The following is a 23,448-nucleotide window of genomic DNA, read 5'->3' as shown; positions in this document are numbered from 1 at the left end:
ATAAGACACACCCAGAAATATACAGGAAGCAGAATCTTTGTTGTCCAGTGCTGTTGGTGTTAGATGTGGTGTTTTGAGCATCTCACAAACTGCTGATCTTCTGGGATTTTCACACACAGCAGTCTCCAGAGCAGGATTTCCCATTGTGGGGTCCATGGACCCCTGGCTTAATGGTGTTAGTTCACGGCATAAAAAAAGGTTGGGAGCCCCTGCTCTAGGGTTTGCAGCAAAAAAGTGTGAACAACTAAAAAAAAATCCAGTGAGTGCAGTTCTGTGGGCAAAAGCACCTTGTTAATGAAAGAGGTCAGAGGAAAATGGCCAGACTGGTTCAAGCTGACAGGAAGGCAACAGTGGTTTGGACAATGGTGAACAAAAGAACATCTCTGAACATACAACACATTGAATTTTGAAGTGGATGGGCTACAGCAGCAGAATACCACAAACCTCCACCCAGTGGCAACTTTATTAGGTACAAGAATTACAAGAATTACCTAATAAAGTGGCTATTGGGTGTATACAGGGAGCACTCTTCCTTAGTTACACACTCTTCAGTGAAATTATAAAAGCATACGTTATAGTCAACAAACATGTTCTTATTAAGCAAAGTACCTGTGTTATGTGAGTAAGACTATTAATAAGTGTCTAATGACTATGGAGCATCAAACAGCATCTGTTGGATTATAATAAATGAAATCAAAACAAAGAAAAAGAAATATAATTTGGTAGAAGTGTAGATAAGAAATTGAGAATTAATAAGAATTGGGTGAAATATGATTGTCATGATTTCATTTGGTGTAATAATATTTATAAACAAAGAGTTGAATTATTCAGCAGTGAAATACCACCCAACATTGTAACATCTGGAGGGAGTCGGAAAGACAAAATGACCTGTAGGTAAAATCAGATTTCTGAGTGGCATCTCAAAAAGTGAAGTTAAAAGTATTCCCTCAAAAGCCATAGCATATAGTACTGAAACATCTTTCTCAAAAATATTCCGAGAGAAAACGAGCATATTTCATTTTGTTTCATTAAGTGGAAAGCTTGTTTAAAAGGTATAGATCATCATACTATTATACTATTTTCTTCAACTTTCTTTATCAAATTATTCACCTGACTTGCATTAAGATGTTCTTTTATAGTATATCCGAAAGACAGAATGGAGGTTACCTGCTGATAGGTGTACTTGAGATCCATGAGGTGTGGCTTTATTCAAAATTTGTTTTGGAATTCCAGGAGAAAATGGAACTTCATTATTTAACTGTTGTTACTTAAACTCAGCAGTGACTGTGTGAAATAGAAATTGTGTATTTCACAGGCTGACAGGCTTACAAAAGACATCACTAAAAACGTAACATTTAAAATATTTAGATTAAATATTGTAATTGCTTTCAGCTTCCAATATTAATATTTGTAATATCTCATTGTAACTTTTAGGAGCACCATCTTTCCCTGTGTGCCACTGAAGTGTAGCCTATATGTTGAACTGCTTGTTATAAAATCTGTGTTAGCAACAGCATATCTGCAAGAACTACTGGAGCTTTAGTTGCATGAGAGACACCCCACAGAGCGCATTATTCCTGGGAACCATTCAAATGTGGGTTGACTCAATAAGAAATGTGTATTGAAGATCAGCACTATGACCACAGAACTAAAATACCTCTTCTGGGCCCACAGAATATTTCAGTTAAGTTGTAAATAAAGTAATTTTTTGGCAGATTTTGCAATTTATCTCTATTATTCAATAATGCAAAGTTCCCTTCCACCAAGATTATTGGACTAAACCAGCACTTTATTTTCACAGTATAAATTTTCAGGACCTGTAACCAAAATGTGAATCAGTGGTTGATCATTCAGTATATATATCTCCCCCACCATATAATTAATACTTTACGTCGATGCAATGGCCTGATAAAAATTAAGAAATTCAGAACAACAGCAATGTAATTTCATCTGTTTATACTGTCTGACATTTGAGTGATTATTATCCTATGCATGCACATTAAAATACATTCGTACTCATAAACTCACCACGCAGAACTATCAGTCGGAGGGAATTATTATGGAATGGATTATACTGGGGAATGTCATACATAGGAAAGCAATTTAAAGGGGTTTAGAAATATAACTCTTTTCAGAATAAATATATTTGATTGTGCTAAGTTCTGAAGCAAAATGTGATAGTGACTCTCTGAATAACTGCCCTAATTCAGTACAACATGCAAGCTTACACATGAAACTAGACCACTCATCCCACCAGAATGAATATCTAATATGTGTGACCAATTTAATGGAAAGGGAGGAACATGGTGGAAATGTAGTACTGATCAGTTCCTTGGGGTAGCAGGAGAAGCGTTTATTTTCACATACTGACAGACTGTAAACTTTAAGGTGCTTTCATAGTAGCCAAAACACCATAAACCTCCCCTTGTTGAATGAGATAATGCCTGGGCTGTTTATTTTAACCAGGCATTGGATCAAGAATCGATGTTTCAAATAATTTCTTTTAGTCTTGTAGCCAAATTGTAAAAAAAAATGGAAAATGGAGGCAGGAAGCATTAGAGGAATGTGGGTATGGAAGTCGCCAGGGAGAATTAAACAATTAATTTCATCACTTTTGTAAATTCTATTTCTGGAAACACTCCTGGCATCAATGTTTCATTTCCAAAAAGCTCACTGACCCATCTAAATAATTCAATGTTGGACATAGACGCAGACATGTAGCCAAATAGCAGAATAGAAGAAAGACATTTTAGTAAAGTTGGTTAATAATTTCCCAACAGTTAAGCAACATCCTGTCAACTGAAAAATACTAAATGATCAAGTTAAGTTTGTCGTTTTAACATTCAGCAGGTGATATAAATGCGTTTCAACTTCAAGTAAAATGTCTCACGCTCATAAAGCTGGAAAGTAATTTGAACAGTATAGAATACGGCTATTTTCAAAGTAAAAATATTTGACTGTGTTAAGTTGTAAAGCGAAATATAATGACTTTCCGAATAATGGCTCCAGTCGGTACAGCGTGCACGTATTTACATATTAATTACCCAGTTCTTTTTTTTCAATAAATATGCCTGGTATTAGAGTACAGTAAACGGAGAGGTCAATTCAAATCCAATCCCGCGATGAGAAGGAATGAGGTTATTGTTGTGTTATGTTAGGAAACGGAAATTGTGCTGCATAGTTTGCCGGCCTTAAGGCATTAACATAGCACAAGATATAACCTTCTGTAAAACAATTCGGCTCTCTTCGATCTCCACGGAAATCTTCCGCTCAATAAATATTGCTCGCCTTTTGTTTGCAAACTACCATAAACTTAAACCTGTTAGGTATACTCGGATAAGCCGAAATGTATTGAATTTGCCACAGTATCGTTGAAAATATAGAAGTGAACTCTGAACTCTGAACTCTGAACCGTTTTCCATTCAGCCCAAGGAACGGAGTAGTATATCTCAATTTGGAAATCATAGTGATGAGATATGATTTATTCCCGGGCAAGGCATCGCGCATTCGGCACAAATGTTCTCACTCCTTATCCACGGCAAGCATTGCATTGATTAAGGGAACAGCCACCAGGTAAAGCATTAGTCGCGTTAACCTAACAGTATATTCTTCTCGATGCGCCAACACGGGAAATGATAGTCTTTGTCACCAGTCCCTCTGGCTAATGGACGGGGGATGATTCAGTTAATTACGTGTTCTTACTCGGGTGATTAAACACTTGGCAGTTGATATGTTTTGAAATTTAATATTTAATTACATTAGATTGGTCTCTGCACTAATCATGTTCTCGGCGACCGCGTGTAATGGACAGAAAGGGTTACAAATTCTCATCAACTGGTGAAGGTAAAAAGTACGCCACAACTTGGGTCAGAATAGGAGAATTGATTCATTTTGTGATGTTTTATTTAAACCCGAACGAAAAGAAAGCTCGCTTGGTTTTGACCCAAGGGATAACAACCAGCTACTCTGTAGTCACATTGGTCACTGTGTAAGCGGCAAGGGGAGATGCATATTGACACGAACAAACACTGCTAAACTCTTGTTGCCTCTGCGCGGAGAGATACCTGCGTGCGCGCCAGAGGACTGATTGACAGATGATAAAAAAAAGCACATCAATAAATAATTGGGTCCATTTATTATAACCATCCGTTTGTAAGTCTTGTTGTTATTAGTCTATAGGTTATTCTGCCGGCACCCAAAGGTCATAGAACACCGACCACAACACAAAGAGAAGGAACAGGAGCTGCGTCCGATTCCTGCAAAGAATTGTAATGAAGCACTTCTTCAAAACGAGCTCACCCACAGAAACGATACATGAATTTCCCCAAATCTCAAAAGAAAACACGCCACTGAATTTGGACTTGTTCTTTACTTAAGGCTATATACGAACACAAAAGAAAGCATTGCTAGAACATTTAAATCAAAACCCTAACTTCTTTATTTTATATCTTATTATGCAGTTTGGATCATCAAGTTGGCCAATACGCTGTTGTTCACGAAGGGTTGACTCGTCCCATCAGTAATCCTCCCGGAAGAAAATCCATCTTCTATCTTCCAGCCAGAATTTGGCCTTGTCAATAAATTCACTTGATAAGTGCAGTCCATCCGACCTACTTGCTCAAGGCAATTGTCAGTATTGAAATAAATTATTCTAATCGGTAGGAAACCGCTCAGCCCCTACGCGGCAGTTAGGTGATTTTGGCTCAAGAATCGTGTTGCTCCGTCGTAATATTGAGAATGTACACGGCGATTTGCCCTTCTGTACGGGGGGAGGGGTTGCTTATCCTTTATAGAGGAAATACTAAAAAGCCAGAAAACGTCGAGTATTTCCACCCGCCCATCAAGTTGCCTCTTTCAAGTTTTAAGTAGACTTTGTCCTCTCGCTCCATATTCAAGAGCACTCCGTTGCTGGCCGCCTCCCGCGTCACATCCTGATCCCCGGCAAATGCAGAGATCACAGCCCAGCCATTCTGCATCAGGCTTACCTGAAACCAGAACAGAAACGAAATCTTACAATCTTCACCCTTGCTCCGACGCGCCCAAGTTCTGGCGACTCGGTAACACGTTCGCGACTATTCACCCCTCCCCTTACCACCCCCCACCCCCAACCCCGCTGCAGTGATCCGTCGGAAAGCAAATTATAAACACGAGAGATGCCGCAGACGCTGGAAGTCGAGAGTAACACGCGCATAACACACGGGAGGATCTCGGCTGGTCAGGCAGCATCTATGGGGAGGAATTAAGAGCCGACATTTAGGGCCGGGACCTTTCGTCGGGACTGCTGTGTGGAACGTTGGCTCTACATGATCTCCGTTCGGGATTCCCAACCTGGATCCACGGATCCCTTGCTTAATGGTATCGGTCTATGGCATAAAAAAGGTCGGGAACCCCTGCGAGATGCTGTCTGACCTGCCCAGTTCCTCTAGCGTATTGTGTGTATTACGCTGAAAGCGAACTCCAGCTTGCACCGCCCGTAGCCGTAAACAGGACGAAGCCCTGACCCTTCCCTCGTGTCGGTGCATCTGTTGCACTCCCAAGAAGACACGAAAGCCCGCAGATACTAGAATCTGGAGGGAAAATAAAACTAACTGCTGGAGGAAACGATTCAGGCAGCAACTGTGGCAAAATAAAAGACAAAACAAGGTCAATCCTTCTCCTCAGCTGCTGCCTGAGTTTGTTTTGGACTCCAAGTTAAAGGCTTGCTTACGCCTCCCGGTTTGTCTACCCGCTCCTTCCCCGCTCACAAAGTTAATCGCATTTCAGCGCACCGAACGCGCCCAGAGGGGGTCATACGGGCGACCGGCGGGCCGAGTGGTTGTACACTGTGGACAGCAGCCCTGATCTACCTGGATCGTCTGTCTGTTGTACACCTTCACCACGTGAAAGCTGAAACTGTAAATCCCTTTCCTCGGCGCCACGAAAGTACTGCTCCTCATATCGAAATGGTTCCCGATATTGACTAACACCTGCAAGAGTGCACAGAGCACCGAAGATTGACACATTTCCTGAACTTGGAGGGCGGCGGTAGAGCATGATAAAACACACAGCCAGTAATGCGACCGGGGTGTGGGGAGTTGTATTCTGCAGCCCCCCCCCCCCCAACTCACACCCACCTCCCGTTCGGTCTGAACCCGGGGATCACGGCGGGAAGGGGAGAATGAGGGGCTGTCAGCCGGGGTAGATGCCATGCTGGGGTGACAGAGGCCACTTAAAGAATTCACAGACAGATCGGAGCATGATACGGCTGCACAACATTACATCGGATGAACAATGTGGTTTGCAAACAGATTTAAAGTGTTTCGAAACAGCGGTTTAAGTTGAAAAAAGGCGCCGACAAGGGGGACCTTCAAGCGGGTTCGATAGGCGGGAGCCAGGGAAAGAAAGTTAACGGTTAGATAACACTGCCCGGTTGGCCGTGATACCTATCTATATGGCGTGGTGTCTGTAAAATGTGCCCATATACTCTAAACCTACTCGTTTACAAGTATTTTTGCGCGTCCGGAACGCAATCGTTTTCGCTCAGTTGTGAAAATAGTACTAGAAAAGCGGAGATGCGGTGCTGGGCGGCCAGTGTTGCCGGGGAGGGGGGTCTCATAGCGGGGTGGGTGGCAGGATCACCAGCTCAGAGTAGCCGGGCAGGTCCCCGAGCGCAGGTACGAAGGGGGTCGGGGGGTAGGGGGTGGATTTTCACGGCCGAGCAGGCGGACGGGACTCGGGCGACTTACGTGATCGAAGTAAATGGTCATGGTCCTGTTGCTCATTTCCGAGGGCTCGTGGTTGGTGCTGCGCACGGCCGAGAACGCCACCTTGGCACTGCCCGATCGCACCGAGATTCCCAGCGAAGAGGTGACGGCCCCGTCCGAGGATGGGTTCGAGTCGCACACCACCAGGCATTTCCCTTCCAAGACGATGGGTTCCGTATCGTTCTGTCCCAACACCACGCCAGTGCAAGCGAGCAGCAAGCTCAGCGCTAGCATGCTACCAGATCCCGGGCGGATTAGCAGTAGATCCATACGACCCTCGATAATCCGACACAGGGCTGTTCGCGTCCTGTCTCGCCCCTCTTGTGTCCACTCCTTCCGATGCAACCTCCTGGAAGATGGAATAAAAGTCTTCACTTTATTTGGAGATCATCGCCTGTAACAAGACAAAATCAATACAACCCAAAAAAAATCCAATGTAGATTGAATGCATCTTATAGAGAGTTCAGATCCTAACAGAACAATATTGTCAGCCTGTCATCCACTGCCGTTGTTCTCCGCTACTCCGTTCAGTATTAGTTTCAAACAGAGTCCCCTCCCCCCGCCCGGGCACGCTGCTGATGAAGGAATTCTACAATTGAATTTGACTTGGCTCTCTCCATCTCCCCCGCGGTCTGTTCAACTTTCTGTTCATCACATCACATAGACCCCGAGCACAACCACAGTGTGAGTCTCCCCGAGCCGGCCTCCCGGGCTCGCTCGCTGCCGCACACATTCGCTCATTTTAATACGAGGAGGGAGAAAAAAAAGTTGCCACTGTAATATATATTATTTTCCAGAAAACACCAGTTCGCGTTTAGTTTTAGAACAAACAGACTAGAGGCATTTAAAATTAGCCACTTTCTTACCGTTTTAAATGCGAGAAGATCTCCAAGTTAGATAAAATATTTACTGATGTTCTCTGAGCACTGTCCCCTTGCACTAAGCCCGCTAATTTGATATGGTTTAACATTACGTGTGCAGTGAGATGCCCACGTCGAAGATGGTGTTACCTGGCAGATCCAAGGTGGCATGGCAGTGTGATCACACTATCCCTCTCTCAAGCTGTGGCGTTAGGGTAATAAGCTGGGGATCTGTCGACATGAGAGGAAACAACAAGCCTCCTCTCCCTCCCCCGTCAGAAGCTCATTCTCAAACACACACACACAACACTCACACAACGCACACACACACACACACACACACACACACTCACACACACACACACTCACACACACACACTCACGCACAGACAGACACACACACAACACTCACACAATCACACAACGCACACACACACACACACACTCACGCACAGACACACACACACACACACACACACTCACACTCACGCACAGACACACACACACTCACACACACACACACACACACACACACACTCGCACAGACACACACACAACACTCAGATCCTCTCACACAGACACATACACAACACAGACACGACCCCCCCCCCCCCCCACACTCTCTCTCTCTCTCTCTCTCTCTCTCTCTCTCTCTCTCTCTGTCACTCTAACTGACCGGGACGTGGGTACCCGGCACCGATTCAACGCAAGCGGATGGCACACGACAGCTTTTTTAAAGATCGCCCTTCACCACTCATAGGCGTTTAGAAACCGTGTTGTCCCACAGTTCTGGCAGGTATCTCGCTGAAGTCGCACCTTTCTCCGACTTTAGCATGCCGGATTTTCAAATAATCAGTCAAGGTTTGCGACGCCCCTTCCAAAATCAACCAGGACCTAAATTCCAATTGAAAGCAATCACACCAATAAATGCAAACACACACACACACACACACACACAGAAACAATATATTATATTTAAATGTATTATCTATTCACGTATACTCACACGTACATCTACGTTCTGTATTTAAATAGATTTATTTGAAGGCACGTATGTGTGGATGGACATAGGACTGACATAGTAAAATACACTGCATATATGTGTAAAAACGCTGTGTATATGATTCCTTTCGCACATATCAATGGATTAAAAAAAGACGTAGTGGTTGGATATTTTGTTTAATTGCAGTCAAGCTCAACGCCTGCCTTTTTGTAGAGCTGTAAATTACTGACATTTATAATCACAAGGCTGAATTTTAAAGTAAAGGGGGTCATGTCATTGGAAACATCAAAGGGTTTCCAAGTGCAGTGAGCTCAATTCTCTAAGGTTGTAATTGCTCGGGTCCATTTGTTGCGCCAACTCCGCCGTTCCAGCATACAACAGCGCCATCACGTGGTACACTCGTAAACTTCTGACTGCAACCCTCTGTCTCTCACTCTCCAAACACTGTCTGGAGGTATACTGTATACCTGTTTCGGAGAAGGATGTCATCCAGAAAATGGCTAACTGATTAAACGATTTGGAAAATTCATCTCCATGTCAATAGGCTTGCAGGTTTATTTTTGTTACGTTTTACCTGTAAGGTGGCATGGTCCCAGAAGAAGCATATTCAGTGATAAGGTGTGCACAGAAGTTCTCGCTGCATAGACAGCGTCCATGCATGTTGACTACAGAAAGTATCAGCCATATTTCTAAAGCATTTAATTATCTGTGAAGGAAGAAGGCCATTTATACCAGTTAAAATGGTATGGTAGTGTTGTAATAAACTTGCAGTCCCAGAGAGAGCAAATTTCACTCTTACACAGTGAGAATTTAAATTCACTAGGCTTCTGGAATGTTAAAGATTATTGTCTGTAAAAACGGCTACTGTGCTAGCTGATAAAATATTCAAGCAACTATTTTTGCTCTAAATCCTGATTTATTAGCAAACTTAAAAATGCAGGTAGGACAATGTAATGGAATGTGGTAGAAAATAGCTGTTTAATACTCATTGCAACAACTGTTAAAACACACACAGTTAAAACAAGCATAGATTCTGTGGATGTGCCACTGCACCACTGAAGGTACCATATCTGAACAATGATATAACATCGCTGACACAGAAATTTAGGGGTGTTATGTACTGATGAGGTGTGTGTGTGTGTGTGTGTAATAACTATATTAATTTGTCAACCCATTCTGATCACCTCCTACTCTTCAAATTCCTTGTACTTAGGTTGAAGGTGTTTTCACATACAGAGCTGCCGCCCACTGGATGATTTTTGTTTCTCATGCCATGCTCTGTAAACCCAAGAGACTGTACTGCATGAAAATCCCAGGAGATAGCAGTTTCTGAGATACTCAAACCACCCCATCTGGCACCAACAAATGTTCCACAATCAAAGTCACTGAATTCATGTTCCCCCCCCCCCTCCCATTCTGATGTTTGATCTGGTCAAGAATTGAGTCTCTTGTTTTTTTATTTATTGAGTTGCTGCCACATAATTGGCTGATTAGCCATTTGAATTAATGAGCAGGTGTACAGGTGTACCTAATAAAATGGCCACTGAATGTGTAACCTCAATATATGATTATCTTTGGTGTTGGCTGGAGAAGGTGCTGAGACAATGTGGAGATATTTAGAAATACATTGATTGAATCAACTAGAAACATTTACATCTCTGTATGAACTTGGCATAAGAATACATATGCCACAGAACATTCTTTTCCTTATCAGCAGTATCTCTAAAGCCAAAAGTTCACCAGCAACTGCCAAGAATATGCTTTATGATCCCAGAATTCTTTCAGGGATATTGGTTCTCTGTGTACATCTCAGCTCATCTGGGGAGAAAATGTAATCTATAAAATTCAGTCCGGATTGTTCAATTGTTAAATGACCTTTATCACTTTAGTTTACATAAATACAACTCCATTCACAAATCATGAAAGTTATTTCTTAACTGCCAACTTACACGACAATTTGCAATGGTTTAACTAGGCTGACCAGCCCTTTTCCCAAGATAATGAGTCAGTCCTCATTAGACGATCGGAGATGGAGAAGGTCCGGTACATTAAATTCCTTGGCAGTGCTAGTGGGGAGGATCTGATCTGGGACCAGCCCATCAGTGCCTTGACAAAGAAGACATGACAAACATTGCAGTCTCATTGAATATAGGATTGGTTTTTGATGGTACAAAACTACTGTGCCATGCCAATGGCTTTTGAAATTGCCTGGTGAAGGAAGCCATTGAAATAAAAGTAGAGGGAAAGAATTTTAACAAAGATGTAGGTCTCACTCTAAGTAAGAACTGGAATTTGATTGCAAACAAGGTGGGACAGCAGAAACCTGATTGGATGAGGACTAACCAATCAGGAGGGATAGACGACAGAGGTATAAATACGACCAGATTGGACGCGCCCAGGCATCATCCCTGATGAAGATGGCAAAGTTTGTCATTGAAACGTTAGTTAAAATTGATACCTGTATCTGGCTGGAAGCCGGAGAAGAGTTTATTCATCATATATTCTGGGAAAGTGCTAGATCCTTTTTCAAGCTTGTGCAGATTCAGCATGTCATATAATACTTGGACAAACTTCCACAGATGCACAGTGGAGAGTATCCAGACTGGTTGCATCATGGCGTGATATGGAAACAGCAATGAAAAACAATGGAAAAGCCTGCAAAAAGCAAGAGTACAGTCCATCTTCAGAAAAGCCAAGTGCACCATAGGGCACATCTACGTGGAGCACTGCCACAAGAAAGCAACATCCATCATCAACATCCCCCACCATCCGAGCCATGCTCTCTTCTCACTGCTGCCATCAACTTCACTCACCTCAACATTGAACTGATCGCTGAGCACAGCCTCTGGACTCACTTTCAGGGACTCTACAAGTCATGCTCTCAGTATTATTTATTTGCTTAATTAACTAATTAATTATGATAATTATTCCTTTTTATATTTGCACAGTTTGTCTCCTTTTGCACACTGGTTGCTTGTCAGTCTTAGATCATGCGTAGCTTTTCATTGATTTTATTGCATTTCTTCATTCTACTGTGCATGTCTGTAAGAAAATGAATCTCAGGGTAGTATAAAGTGACACATTGTCGTTATGTTTCTCATTGTATGAAGAAGGTGATCATGGTCTCGTGACCAGAATTGGTCTTGGTAAATGTTTCTGCTGAAGTGGTTTGCTATTGCCTTCCTCTTTACAAGATGGGTGACCCCTGCCATTATCAATACTCTTCAGAGATATGTCTGCCTGGCGTCAGTGGTCGCATAACCTAGGTTTGTGATACACACCAGCTGCTCGTACGACCATCCACCACCTGCTCCCATGGCTTCATGTGACCCTGATTGGAGGGGGTGGGGGGCTAAGCAGATGCTACACCTTGCCTAAGGGTGACCTGAAGGCTAGTGGAGGGAAGGAGTGTCTTACATCTCCTTTGGTAGAGATGCCTCTCCATCCCACCACCCAATAGTGACATATAATATATGTTCTTTCATTGTCGCTGGGTCAAGATCATGGAATTTCCCCCTTAATAGCACTGTGGGTGTACCTACACCTCAGAGACTGCAGCAGTTCAAAAAGGCAGCTCATCACCACCTTCTCAAGGGCAAATAGAGATGGGCAATAAATGTTGGCTTAGCTGGCGACGCCTGCATCTCGTAAATGAATAAATACAAAAAATGGTGGGGAGAACTTCTGGTGGATTAAGCTTCTCCAAGCCATGATGAGGAAAACATCAGGAATAAATATTTCTCCCCCCTCTCCTGCCTACTTGCCTTCATAGCTATGTATTCACTCAGGAGCAGGCAAAAGAGGAAGCCACCCAATAAGTGGAGAAACATCTGCCAAGGAAATTTCCTCTCCTACCATCTCAGCGAATCAAAGTCAGTGCAGAAGATCCAGTGTTATTTATAAATGTACTCAATGTGTCTTCTTGCCTCATCAGAAACTGTCTCAGCAAGATGTACAGTTAAGTTGACAATGTACTCCAAGACTCCAGATTACATAAACAAATTAATAGATAGCAACCTGAGGCTAATACCTTGAGTCCAAAAGGAAATTAGAGTTTTCCCATTCAATTTCTGGTTGACAATCAGAGATCATCTTAAAAAAAATGTTTAGATTGGCAACAGTGAACTTTTAAAATGTTATGTTCCATATGTTTTATAATGCTGAAGAACGGACTGTGTTGTTAGACTAGAACTCTGCACGCAAACAGAAAACTCGTGACAGTAGTATGTCATAGGTATATGGGCTTCTAATTGTCCTAAGAAGGTACTAGCCTATTGTACAGAGGAATTGCTATCTCACTATTATCTTTAATGGTCATCTGGGTAATGAAGTATCAATATGCTGCTGTCATTCATATCACGTAGTAGACAGTAGATTGAGGGACATTTGCACACAGGGAGGTAATTAGTGATAACACAATTCTTAGCTGGCAATAATGCAAATTGCTTCTTTTTATTATGGCTATCAAAGATCCATGTGGATTTTTTGCCAGCCTTTCAGTTATGAATTCTTATGCCCAGACTTACAATGGAAACTGTTGATGCAAACCCTCTTGTCTCCTTCACCACGAATGATGTTTCAGCAATTTAATGTACACTTTTGCAACCATACAGAAACCTGCTCCAATGATACCTATTCACCTGCTTCTCTAATCCTTGCAACCTTTGTTAATGATCAACAAACATAATAAAAAATCATGGGTAGAAGATTTAAAAAAGCAGTGAAATTGGCTAGAATATGCCTGGGGTCTAACCTGTTGTGCATACAAATGACAGGATTGGTATTCCCATGAAATTACTGTAAGTGTAGACATGGTGAAAACATTTAACATTTGTAGGCTGAAGGGAATCACATCCAAATACAAGAGGAAACAGGATTTATAGTAATATTACATCAGAATTGAAATGCTTTGTTACAGAGTATGAACTGCTGGAGCCCACCTACTTTCTCTGGCCACCTTATCAGGTACGCTGGTTAATGCAAATATCTAATCAGCCAGAATCACAGGAGATTCTGCAGATGCTGGAAATCTAGAGCAATGCACACAGAACGCTGGAGGAGTTCAGCAGCTCAGCATACGAATAGAAATTCAACTTTTCGGGCCACCACCCTTCAACAGGATTAATCAAGGGTCTCGGCCCAAAATGTGCTGTTTATTCATTTCCATATGAAGGGTCTTGGCCTGAAAACCAAGATGTCGACTGTTTATTCATTTCCATCGATGCTGCCCGACTGTTGAATTCCTCCAGCATTTTGTGTGTGTTTACCTAATCCGCCAATCACATGGCAGCTACTCAGTGCATAAAAGCAAGCAGAAATGGTCAAGAGGTTCAGTTATTGTTCAGACCAAACATCAGAATGGGAAAGAAAAGTGATTTCAGTAACTCTGACCGTGGAAAGATTGATGATGCTAGACGGGGTAGTTCAAGTATCTCAGAAGCTGCTGATCTCCTGCGACGTTCACACACAACAGTCTCTAGAGTTTACACAGAATGATGTGAAAAACACAAAATATCCAGTGCGCGGCAGCTCTGTGGGTGAAAACACCGTCTTAAGAGAGAGCCCAGAGTAGAATGACCAGACTGGCTCAACCTGACAAGAGGGTGACAATAACTCGAATAACAATGTGTTACAGCAGTGCTGAGTGGAAGAGCATCTCTGAGCGTACAACTCATCAGACTTTGAGGTGGATGGCAACAGTCACAGAAAACCACAAACATCACGTGGCCACTTTATTAGGTACCCCCTGCACCCAATAAAATGGCCACTGAGTATATGTGTAGGCATGGACAAAACATTTAAAATGTGTAGGCTGTAGGGAAACATAGCTAGCTCGATGAGGAAATGGCATTTACCATAATATTACATTAGATTCAATCTTTTTCTTTGCAGAGAATGAACAGGTCGGACAGCGTCAATTTGTTTCTCATCGGCTGGAAATGCCTTTACCTTTTTGTTAGAGGTTTCTTTCTGCTTTATTCCAATGCACTGATCGGCATTGATTCTCACCCTTGTTGTTTTTGATCAGGAACAAAAGATCTGTGGAATGTTGGGTGGTACTTGGAGTATTGTGAGCAGTTTTGGGGTAACTCATCTGAGAAAGAATGTGCTGGTATTGGGGAGGATCTGGAGACGGTTCCTGGGAATGATACCAGGAATGAAAGGGTTAACATAAGAGTGAGAGTGGTGTTTGATAGCTCTGGGCCTCACTGGAATTTAGAAGAATGAGGGAGGAATCTCATTGATTATTGAAAGGCCTCAATAGAATGCATAGGATCAGGATGTCTAGTACCTGAAGGGACAACTTCAGAATAGAAGGATATCCCTTTTGAACAGAAATGAGGAGGAATTTCTTTAACTGGCAGGTGGTATATCTATGGAATTCATTACCATAAATGACCGTGGAGGCCAAGTCATAAATTGGAGGTTCTTGATTAAAAAGTGCATCAAATGCTGCAGGGAGAAAACAGGAGCATTCGGGTTGAGAGGAATAATAAATCAGACATGATGGAATGGCACAGTAGACTTGATGGGCTGAATGGCCTATTTGTGCTCCTCTGCCTTATGGAATAGATCTCAGAGAGCTGTATACTGTGGAGAATGTAGAGTTGAATGACCCTCAAGTGTGATTTTGATATGGATAATCTCAGTAAATGAAATTTTATCAGTAAACCTTAGAGAAAAATCAACAACTCAACAATAAAGCATCATTAATGCTCTTTTTAACACTTCTGAGCCAATTAAATTTCTAATTACCTGACATAAATCGTGACAACCTGAGTAATTTGTTTGTAGCCTGTGTAATATTTTTTTTTGCAGGATATCGAAAGGAAACAGGATAATTCCCTAAATGTCCTGCAGATGGTAAGAATTATAGTAGAAACGATGCAATAACTGGGTACTTAAATTCTGGATGGTTCAGAAAGTAATCACATTCCCTGGAACTGGAACATACAACTTACATTTTAGAATAATTTGCATGATTTATTCCCCTGGCATGAAAATTAAGCTACCAGGACGGCACATATCAGGGAATGAAAATCCACCATCTGCAACTAAATTCATTAAATCACCTTATAGCTCATGTCTATGGATTATGCCAAATGAATTTGCTTCAAATATACCAATAATTACAGATTTCAGAGAATCAAGTTGTAGAAGTTAACTCAGTGATACCTTGTTGTTCTTATACCAAACATAGAACATACACTCAGTGGCCACTTAATTAGGTAGCTCCCGTGTCTAATAAAGTGGCCACAGAGTGTGTGGTCACGATCTTCTGCTGATGCAACCTCCTCTTCATGTCGTGTGTTCAACTTGCTCGTTTGCACACCACTGTTGTAACATGTGGCTGTCGGAATTACTGTCGCCTTCCTGTCAGCTGTAGCTCAGTCTGGCCACTTACCTCCGATCTCTCTCACTAACAAGTTGCTTTTGTCCGCGGGGCAGTCACTCACAGGATGCTCTTTGTAGTTTGCGTTATTCTCTGTGAACTCTAGAGACCGTTGTGTGTGAAAATCCCAGAGGATCAGCAGTTCCTGAGATAGTCAGACCACCCCATCTGATACCAACAATCATTCCACGGTCAAAGTCTCCTTTCTTCCCCATTCTGATGTTTGGTTTGAACAGCAACTGAACCTCTTGACCATGTCTGCAGACATTAAGTTGCTGCTACATGATTGGCTGATTTGATATTTGCATTAATGAGCAAGCATAACTAATAAAGTAGCCACTAAGTGCAGAACATAGAACATTACAGCTCAGTACAGACCCTTCAGCTACAATGTTGTGCAGACATTTAACCTACTCTAAAATCAATCTAACTCTTCCCTCCTACATAGTCCTCCACTTTACTACCATCCATGTGCCTATCAAAGAGATTTTTAAATGCCTCTCATGCATCTACCTCTATTGCCCATGGCAGCATACTCCATACATTCATAAAGTACACTGCAGATGCTGTGGTCAAATCAACACGTACAACACACTGGAGGAACTCAGCAGGTCGGGCAGCATCCATGGAAATGAACAGTCAATGTTTTAGGCCGAGACCTTCATCAGGACTGAAGAAGGAGGGGGCAGGGGCCCCATAAAGAATATGGCGGGAGGGTGGGAAGGAGAAGGCTTGTAGGTGCCGGGTGAAAAACCAATCAGAGGAAAGATCAAGGGGCGGAGGAAGGGAAGCAGGGAGGGGATAGGCAGGAAAGGTAAGGGGAAAGCACTGTGGGTAGTAAAAGAAGGCAGAATCATGAGAGAGGTGATAGGCAGCTGGAAGAGGAGGCAGAGTGGAAGTGGGATGGGGGAAGGGAGGGGGAGGAAATTATCGGAAGTTGGAGAATTCAATGTTCATACTGCCATGATGAGGCCAAATTCAGGTTGGAAATTCTGCTCCCAGGATGAGGCTTTCCATTCCAGGATATTTCAAATGTCCTCTTTCTTTAAGAATCGTGGTTTCTCTTCGGCCGTCATCCATGATGCCCTCACCCGCATCTTCTCCATTTCCCGCACTTCCGCCTTCACCCCATCCTTCCGTCACCACAACAGGGACCGTGTTCCCTTTGTCCTCACCTACCACCCCACCAGCCTCCGGATCCAGCACATTACCCTCTGCAATTTCCGCCACCTTCAACAGGACCCCACCAGTAAGTACATCTTTCCCTCTCTACCCCTCTCTGCTTTTCACAGAGATCGTTCTCTCCATAACTGCCTGGTCCACACATCCCTTCACACAGATCTCCCACCTGGCACTTATCCCTGAAAGCATAAGTGCTACACCTGCCCCTACACCTCCTCTCTTACCACCATTGAGGGCCCCAAACAGTCCTTCCAGGTGAGGCAACACTTCACTTGTGAGTCTGTTGGGGTAACTACTGCATCCGGTGCTCCTGGTGTGGCCTCCTCTACATCAGCGAGACCCGACACAGATTGGGAGACCACTTCGTCAAGCACCTCCGCTCCATCCACCACAACAGACAGGATCTCCCGGATGCCACCCACTTCAACTCTGCTTCACATTCCCATTCGGATATGTCCATACATGGCCTCCTCTACTGCCATGATGAGGCCAAACTCAGGTTGGAGGAGCAACACCTCATATACTGTCTGGGTAGTCTCCAGTCCCTTAGCATGAACATTGAATTCTCCAACTTCCGGTAATTCCCTCCCTCTCCTTTTCCCCATCCCACTTCCACTCTGACTCCTCTTCCAGCTGCCTATTACCTCTCTCATGATTCTGCCTTCTTTTGCTACCCACAGTGCTTTCCCCTTACATTCCTTCTTTACCTTTCCTGCCTGTCCCCTCCCTGTTTCCCCTCCCCTACCCCTTGATCTTTCCCCTCACTGGTTTTTCACCTGGCACCTTCCACCCTCCCCCCAACCTTCTTTATAGGGCCCCTGCCTCCTCCCTCTTCAGTCCTGACGAAGGGTCTTTGCCCGAAACGTTGACTGTTCATTTCCATGGATGCTGCCCGACCTGCTGAGTTCCTCCAGCATGTTCCACACATTCACAATGCTCTGCGTAAAATCCTACGGTACTGTGCAAACATCGTCGGCACATACAGTACATATAGTTAGGATGCCTGACACTTGCACAGCGACGTACCTGTCTACGCGGAGCGGAGAGGGTCTTTGTAAATCTGGTGGGAGCAAAGGTGATGTGAATGGTAAGGGTGGAGGGTGGCAGAGAAGGAGTGCCAGGGCAGGGTTTGGCACTGCCACAGACACCCTCAGCCCTGAGACACCAGGCAAGATCATCTGATTCCAAACAAAATGTCTCTCTGGTGCTTCCTACTTTTGTTCCTTCCCCTTCCCCTTTTTCCAACTATGATTCCCCTCTCCCCGCTCCCTTCCTACTCCAAGTCCACAATAGAGTCCCACATCAGAATCAGCTTTATCATCACTTACGTATGTCATGAAATTTGTTATTTTCTTGGCTACAACAGTACAGTGCAAAACATAAAATTACTACAGTACTGTGCAAAAAAGTCTTAGGCACCCTAGCTACATATATGTGCCTGAGACTTTTGCACAGCACTATAGTTCTGACATCTTGTACACCTCTATTAAGTCACCTCTCTTGTTTCTTCATTCCAGATATAAAAGCTCTAGCCCACTCAACCTATCCTCATCAGACATGCTCTGTAACTACCACAACTCCTACTACAACCCTCCACACTACTCTACCAACTTTTGTATCATCTGCAAACTTACTAGCCCACACTTCCATTTTGTTTTCTTCTTCACCCTCCTCCTTCTCCTCTTTTTCCTTTTCAGTGATTTCTCAGGATTGAAGGTGACTTCATTTTCTGGGTTCCAAAGGTGCAAATTGAAAGGTAGATACTGTAGATACCTTATTGATCCCAAAGAAAATTACAGTGTCACACTAGCGTTACAAGTGTGCAGATGTACACATATTAGAAGAGAAGTAGAAGGAATAAAAAGTAAGTCACCTCAGACAGTCTAACAGGAGGGGTCAACTCTATAGGTTGACCCATTATAGAGCCCAATGGCCAAGGGTAAAAAACACCTCATATAGATCTCTTTGGAGCAGCGCAGTTATCTTAGTCTATTACTAAAAGTGCTCCTGTGTTCAGCCAAAGTGGCATGCAGAGAGTGAGAAACATTGTCCAGAATAGCCAGAATTTTCTATAGAGTCCTTTGTTCTACCACAGACTCCAGTGTGTCCATTTTGACTTCTATAACAGAGCCGGGCTTTCTAATCACTTTATTGAGCCTGTTGGCATTACCCGTGTTGATGCCATTGCCCCAGAACACCAGCGCATAGAAGATTGTACTGGCAACAACAGATTGGTAGAAAGGAGAGGCCTGCATACTCCAAAGGACTTCACTCTGCTCTGGCCCTTCTTGTACACAGCCTCTGAGTTGTTGCTCCACTCAAGTCTGTCATCCATGTGCACCCTGAGGTACTTGTAGGTCCTCACCACATCCCTGTCTTCACCATCAATAGTAACAGCGGGCAGTGCAGGCTGAGTCTTCCTAAACTCCATCACTATCACCTTTGTCTTACTGGTGTTGAGCTGATTCGGCTTGCACCATTTGACACAGTCCTCTACCAGGGCCCTGTATTCATTCTCCCATCCTCACTTTATACACCCAACTATTGCTGAGTCATCAGTAAATTTATGCAAATGACATGACTCAGTGTTGTATCTAAAGTCCGAGGTATACAGCATAAATGAAACGGAGACAATTTGGAAGCTTAAGGTAAAATAACCCTTAGGAACCAGTGATCACAATATAATTGAGTTCAACTTGAAATAGGGAGAAAGTAAAGTCTGATGTATTTCAGTAGAGTAAGGGAAATTACAGTGGTATGAGAGAGGAGTTGGCCAAAGTAAATTGGAAGGAACTGCTGGCAGGGATGTCAGCAGAACAGCAATGGTGCGAGTTTCTGGAAAAAAATGAGGAAAGTGCTGGACATGTGTATTCCAAAAATGAAGAAATACTCAAATGGTAAAATAGTACAACCATGGCTGGCAAGAAAAGTCAAAACTATTGTAAAAGCAAAAGAGAGGGCATATAACAAAGCAAAAATTAGTAGGAAGATAGAGGATTGGGAAGTTTTTAAAAACCTACAGAAAGCAACTAAAAAAATCATTAGAAGTGAAAAGATGAAATATGAAAGCAAGCTAGCAAATAATATCAAAGTAGTTAGTAAAAGTTTTTCAATACGTTAAAAATAAAAGAGAAATGAGAGTGGATGTAGGACCACAAGAAAATGAGGCAGGAGAAAAGTAATGGGGAACAAGGAGATAACTGAGAAACTAAATAAGTATTTTACATCACTCTTCACCGTGAAAGACACTATCAGAATGCTTGATATTGTATTGTATGAAGGAAGAGAAGTGGGTGCGGTTACTGTTTCAAGAGAGAAGGTGCTCAAAAAGCTGAAAGACCTAAAGGTACATAATTCACCCGGACCAGATTAACTGCACCCTAGGGTTTTGAAAGAGGTAGCTTTAGAGATTGTTGTGGCACTAGAAATGATCTTTCCAAAATTATTGGACTCTGGCGTGGTGCCAGAGGACTGGAAAATCGATGGGCCAGATGGCCTAAATCTGCTCCTATGCCTTATGGTCTAAACAGGATGGGGCCAATACAGTCCCCTGTGGGGCCCCAGTGCTGCTTATAGCCATGTCTGACACACAGCTCTGAAGCCCCACCAACTGTGGTCTGCCAGTCAGGTAGTCATTATCCAGGATACAATGGAAGTGCTAACCTGCATTGAATGGAGCCAGTGTGGAAACCAGAGACTCTTCAACCCTTGGGAAAGGTGGCTGGGTAGGTGTGGGGCGATCCACTCCTTACACCACTCTACATGGACTTGTAGTTTAGAGCACCATTCCAGATACGCTCAGTGGCCACTTTGTCAGGTACATCTTCAGGAGTGCTCGTTAATCAGCCAATCAGGTGGCAGCAGCTCAATGCATAAAAGCATACAGGCATGGTCAAGAAGCTCAGTTGTTGTTCAGACCAAACATCAGAATGAGGTATAAATGTGATCTACCTTGACAGTGAAATGATTGTTGGTGCCAGATGGGATGGTTTCAGCACCTCAGAAATGGCTGATCTCCCGGGATTCTCACACAACAGTCTCAAGAGTTTACAGAAAACCAAAAAATAAAACACATCCAGTGAGCAGCAGTTCTGTGGGTGAAAATGCCTTGTTAATGAAAGACGTAAACACGAGGAAACCTACAGATGCTGGAAAGTCTGCCAGAGAAAGCAGGATCTCCCAGTGGCCACATATTTAATTCCACGTCCCATTCCCGTTCTGATATGTCTATCCATGGCTTCCTCTAACGTCAAGATGAAGCCACACTCAGGTTGGAGGAAAAAAACCTGATATTCTAACTGGGTAGCCTCCAACCTAATGGCATGAATATTGATTTCTCTAACTTTCGTTAATGCCCCCTCCCCTTCTTACCCCATCACTTATTTATTTTTTTATATTTATTTTACCCCCCTCTTTTTCTCTCTCTCTCTCCTTTTTTTCTCTCTCTGCCCCTCTCACAATCTCTCCTTGCCTGCTCTCCATCTCCCTCTAGTGCTTCCCTCCCTCTTTCTTCCTCCCTAGGCCTCCCGTCCCATGATTCTTTCCCTTCTCTAGCTCTGCATCCTTTTTGCCAATCAAATTTTCAGCTCTTAGCTTCATCCCTTCCCCTCCTGTCTTCTTCTATCATTTGCATTTCCACCTCCCCTCCCACTTTCAAATCTCTTACTATCTCTTCTTTCAGTTAGTCCTGACGAAGGGTCTCGGCCCAAAACATCGATTGTACTTCCTTTGGATGCTGCCTGGCCTGCTGCGTTCCACCAGTATTTTGTGTGTGTTGTTAATGAAAGACATCAGTGAAGAATGGCCAGACTGGTTTAGGCTAATAGGAAGGTGACAGTAAATCACATAACCACATGTTACAATAGTGCCATGTAGAAGAGTATCTCAAAACATACGACATGTTGCATTTTGAAGAAGGTGGGCTACAGCAGTTGAAGACCACAAGCACATACTCAGTGGCCATTTTATTAGGTACAAGAGATATCTACTGAGATATCTAAAGTGGCTACTGAGTCTATCTGGCTCCATTCGGTGGTCCTTGAAACAATATACCCCTCCATGTCTTATGGTCTTATGTTATTTGGCCAAAGATTGCCAGTAACCACTAGGGATATTGCATTTTGTCAATGAAGCTTTCAGGATAAGCGTGAATAGGTTTTTTCCACTCTATCCAACTGAGAATCTCTTCTGCTGACTGGGTGTCCGGGATCTGGCATGAGGCCTGTGGGGAATATGGCGTCCCCCAGCATTGCAGACTGACACTATCTAGGTTCTCAGTGCTATCGACATAGCAGCAATGTAGCTGTGGAACAAATGCTGCTGAGGGGTGACCTGGGAGAAACAGGTAAGAGTATGAGAAGCATAGACAGAACAGAGACTTAAAACTCTTTTTCTCGTGGAAGTCATATCAAAAGCAAGGGGGTATAACGTGAGGGTAAAAAGAAGGAGTTTTAAAGGGAATCCGAGGGTCACCTTTTCACACAGAGAATGCGCTGTCGGAGGAGGTGGTGGGGGTAGACATAATTAGGATGATTAAGAGACATTTAGACAGGCTCTTGTATAGGCAAGGCATGGAACAACATGGTCCTAACACAAGCAAACAGGATCAGCGTAGGTGGGAGAAGACGGTCAGCACTGACATTGTGGGATAAACAGCCCAATTCAGTGCCGTCTGACTCTTTGATATTGTGACATTTAAAACACTGTGTATCGTAATGAGAGGCACGTTGTGTTATTTGTGTTCTCCTTTTGGATGCAGGCTATTCAGACCGCTGAGAGGAAGCACAGATTTTAGACAGTCATTTATCCCGACCCACAGGATCATGCAAATCCTGTGCAAGGATGACTTTTGTTTTCACAGTCAGCTTGCTCGTGAATAAAACTGTAACTGTTTATATCCTGTACCACGGCGCGGAAACATAGCAGGCAGCATGTCAGTTTGCAGCATCAGATGTAAGATCGGCGTTCAATTTCCACCACTGTCTGGCAGGAGTGTGTATGGTTACTGAGATTCAGCAGGGAATGCCCCCACCCCCAGCCCTCTCAGCCACGCCACCCAGCAATCACTAAATTTAATTCCAGCCTAATAACAGCACTATCTTTACAATGACCAATTAGCCTACCCACCTACCAGAATGTCTTTGGAATGTGGGAGGGAACCAGAGCACCCGGAGGGAACCCACACACCCAGAATCAGAATCAGGTTTATAATCACCGGCATGTGATGTGAAATTCGTTAACTTAGCAGCAGTAGTTCAATGTAATACA

At 43.3% G+C, this 23,448-nt stretch overlaps 1 protein-coding gene across 2 annotated transcripts; it reads right to left on the bottom strand.

Moving 5' to 3' along the window:
• Positions 1-4,006: 4,006 nt before the first annotated feature.
• cbln2b (cerebellin 2b precursor) lies at positions 4,007-7,865 on the bottom strand. 2 transcript variants are annotated; one of them, XM_059983841.1, is made up of 4 exons: positions 7,754-7,865; positions 6,726-7,137; positions 5,847-5,966; positions 4,007-4,985 (listed from the first exon to the last, which is right to left on the bottom strand). In XM_059983841.1, exons 2-4 carry the CDS (start codon positions 7,011-7,013, stop codon positions 4,788-4,790), a joined length of 606 nt encoding a protein of 201 aa, XP_059839824.1. In that variant the 5' UTR covers positions 7,014-7,137; positions 7,754-7,865; the 3' UTR covers positions 4,007-4,787. The 2 variants fall into 2 exon arrangements, with proteins under 2 accessions (XP_059839824.1, XP_059839910.1); XM_059983927.1 differs by lacking the exon at positions 7,754-7,865 and adding an exon at positions 7,610-7,710.
• Positions 7,866-23,448: the final 15,583 nt, after the last annotated feature.

This window comes from Hypanus sabinus, chromosome 1 (assembly GCF_030144855.1).
Source record: "Hypanus sabinus isolate sHypSab1 chromosome 1, sHypSab1.hap1, whole genome shotgun sequence".
Lineage (NCBI taxonomy): Eukaryota > Metazoa > Chordata > Chondrichthyes > Myliobatiformes > Dasyatidae > Hypanus > Hypanus sabinus.
This window is presented reverse-complemented; position numbering and strand designations above follow the sequence as displayed.

Coding starts and splice junctions, on each gene's coding strand:
- cbln2b (XM_059983841.1), bottom strand. CDS start 7,013: ATGGATCTACTGCTAATCCGCCCGGGATCTGGTAGCATGCTAGCGCTG. Junction 5,967..6,725: donor TGACCATTTACTTCGATCAC/GTAAGTCGCCCG, acceptor GCACTCTTGCAG/GTGTTAGTCAATATCGGGAA. Junction 4,986..5,846: donor ACAACAGACAGACGATCCAG/GTAGATCAGGGC, acceptor TTCTGGTTTCAG/GTAAGCCTGATGCAGAATGG.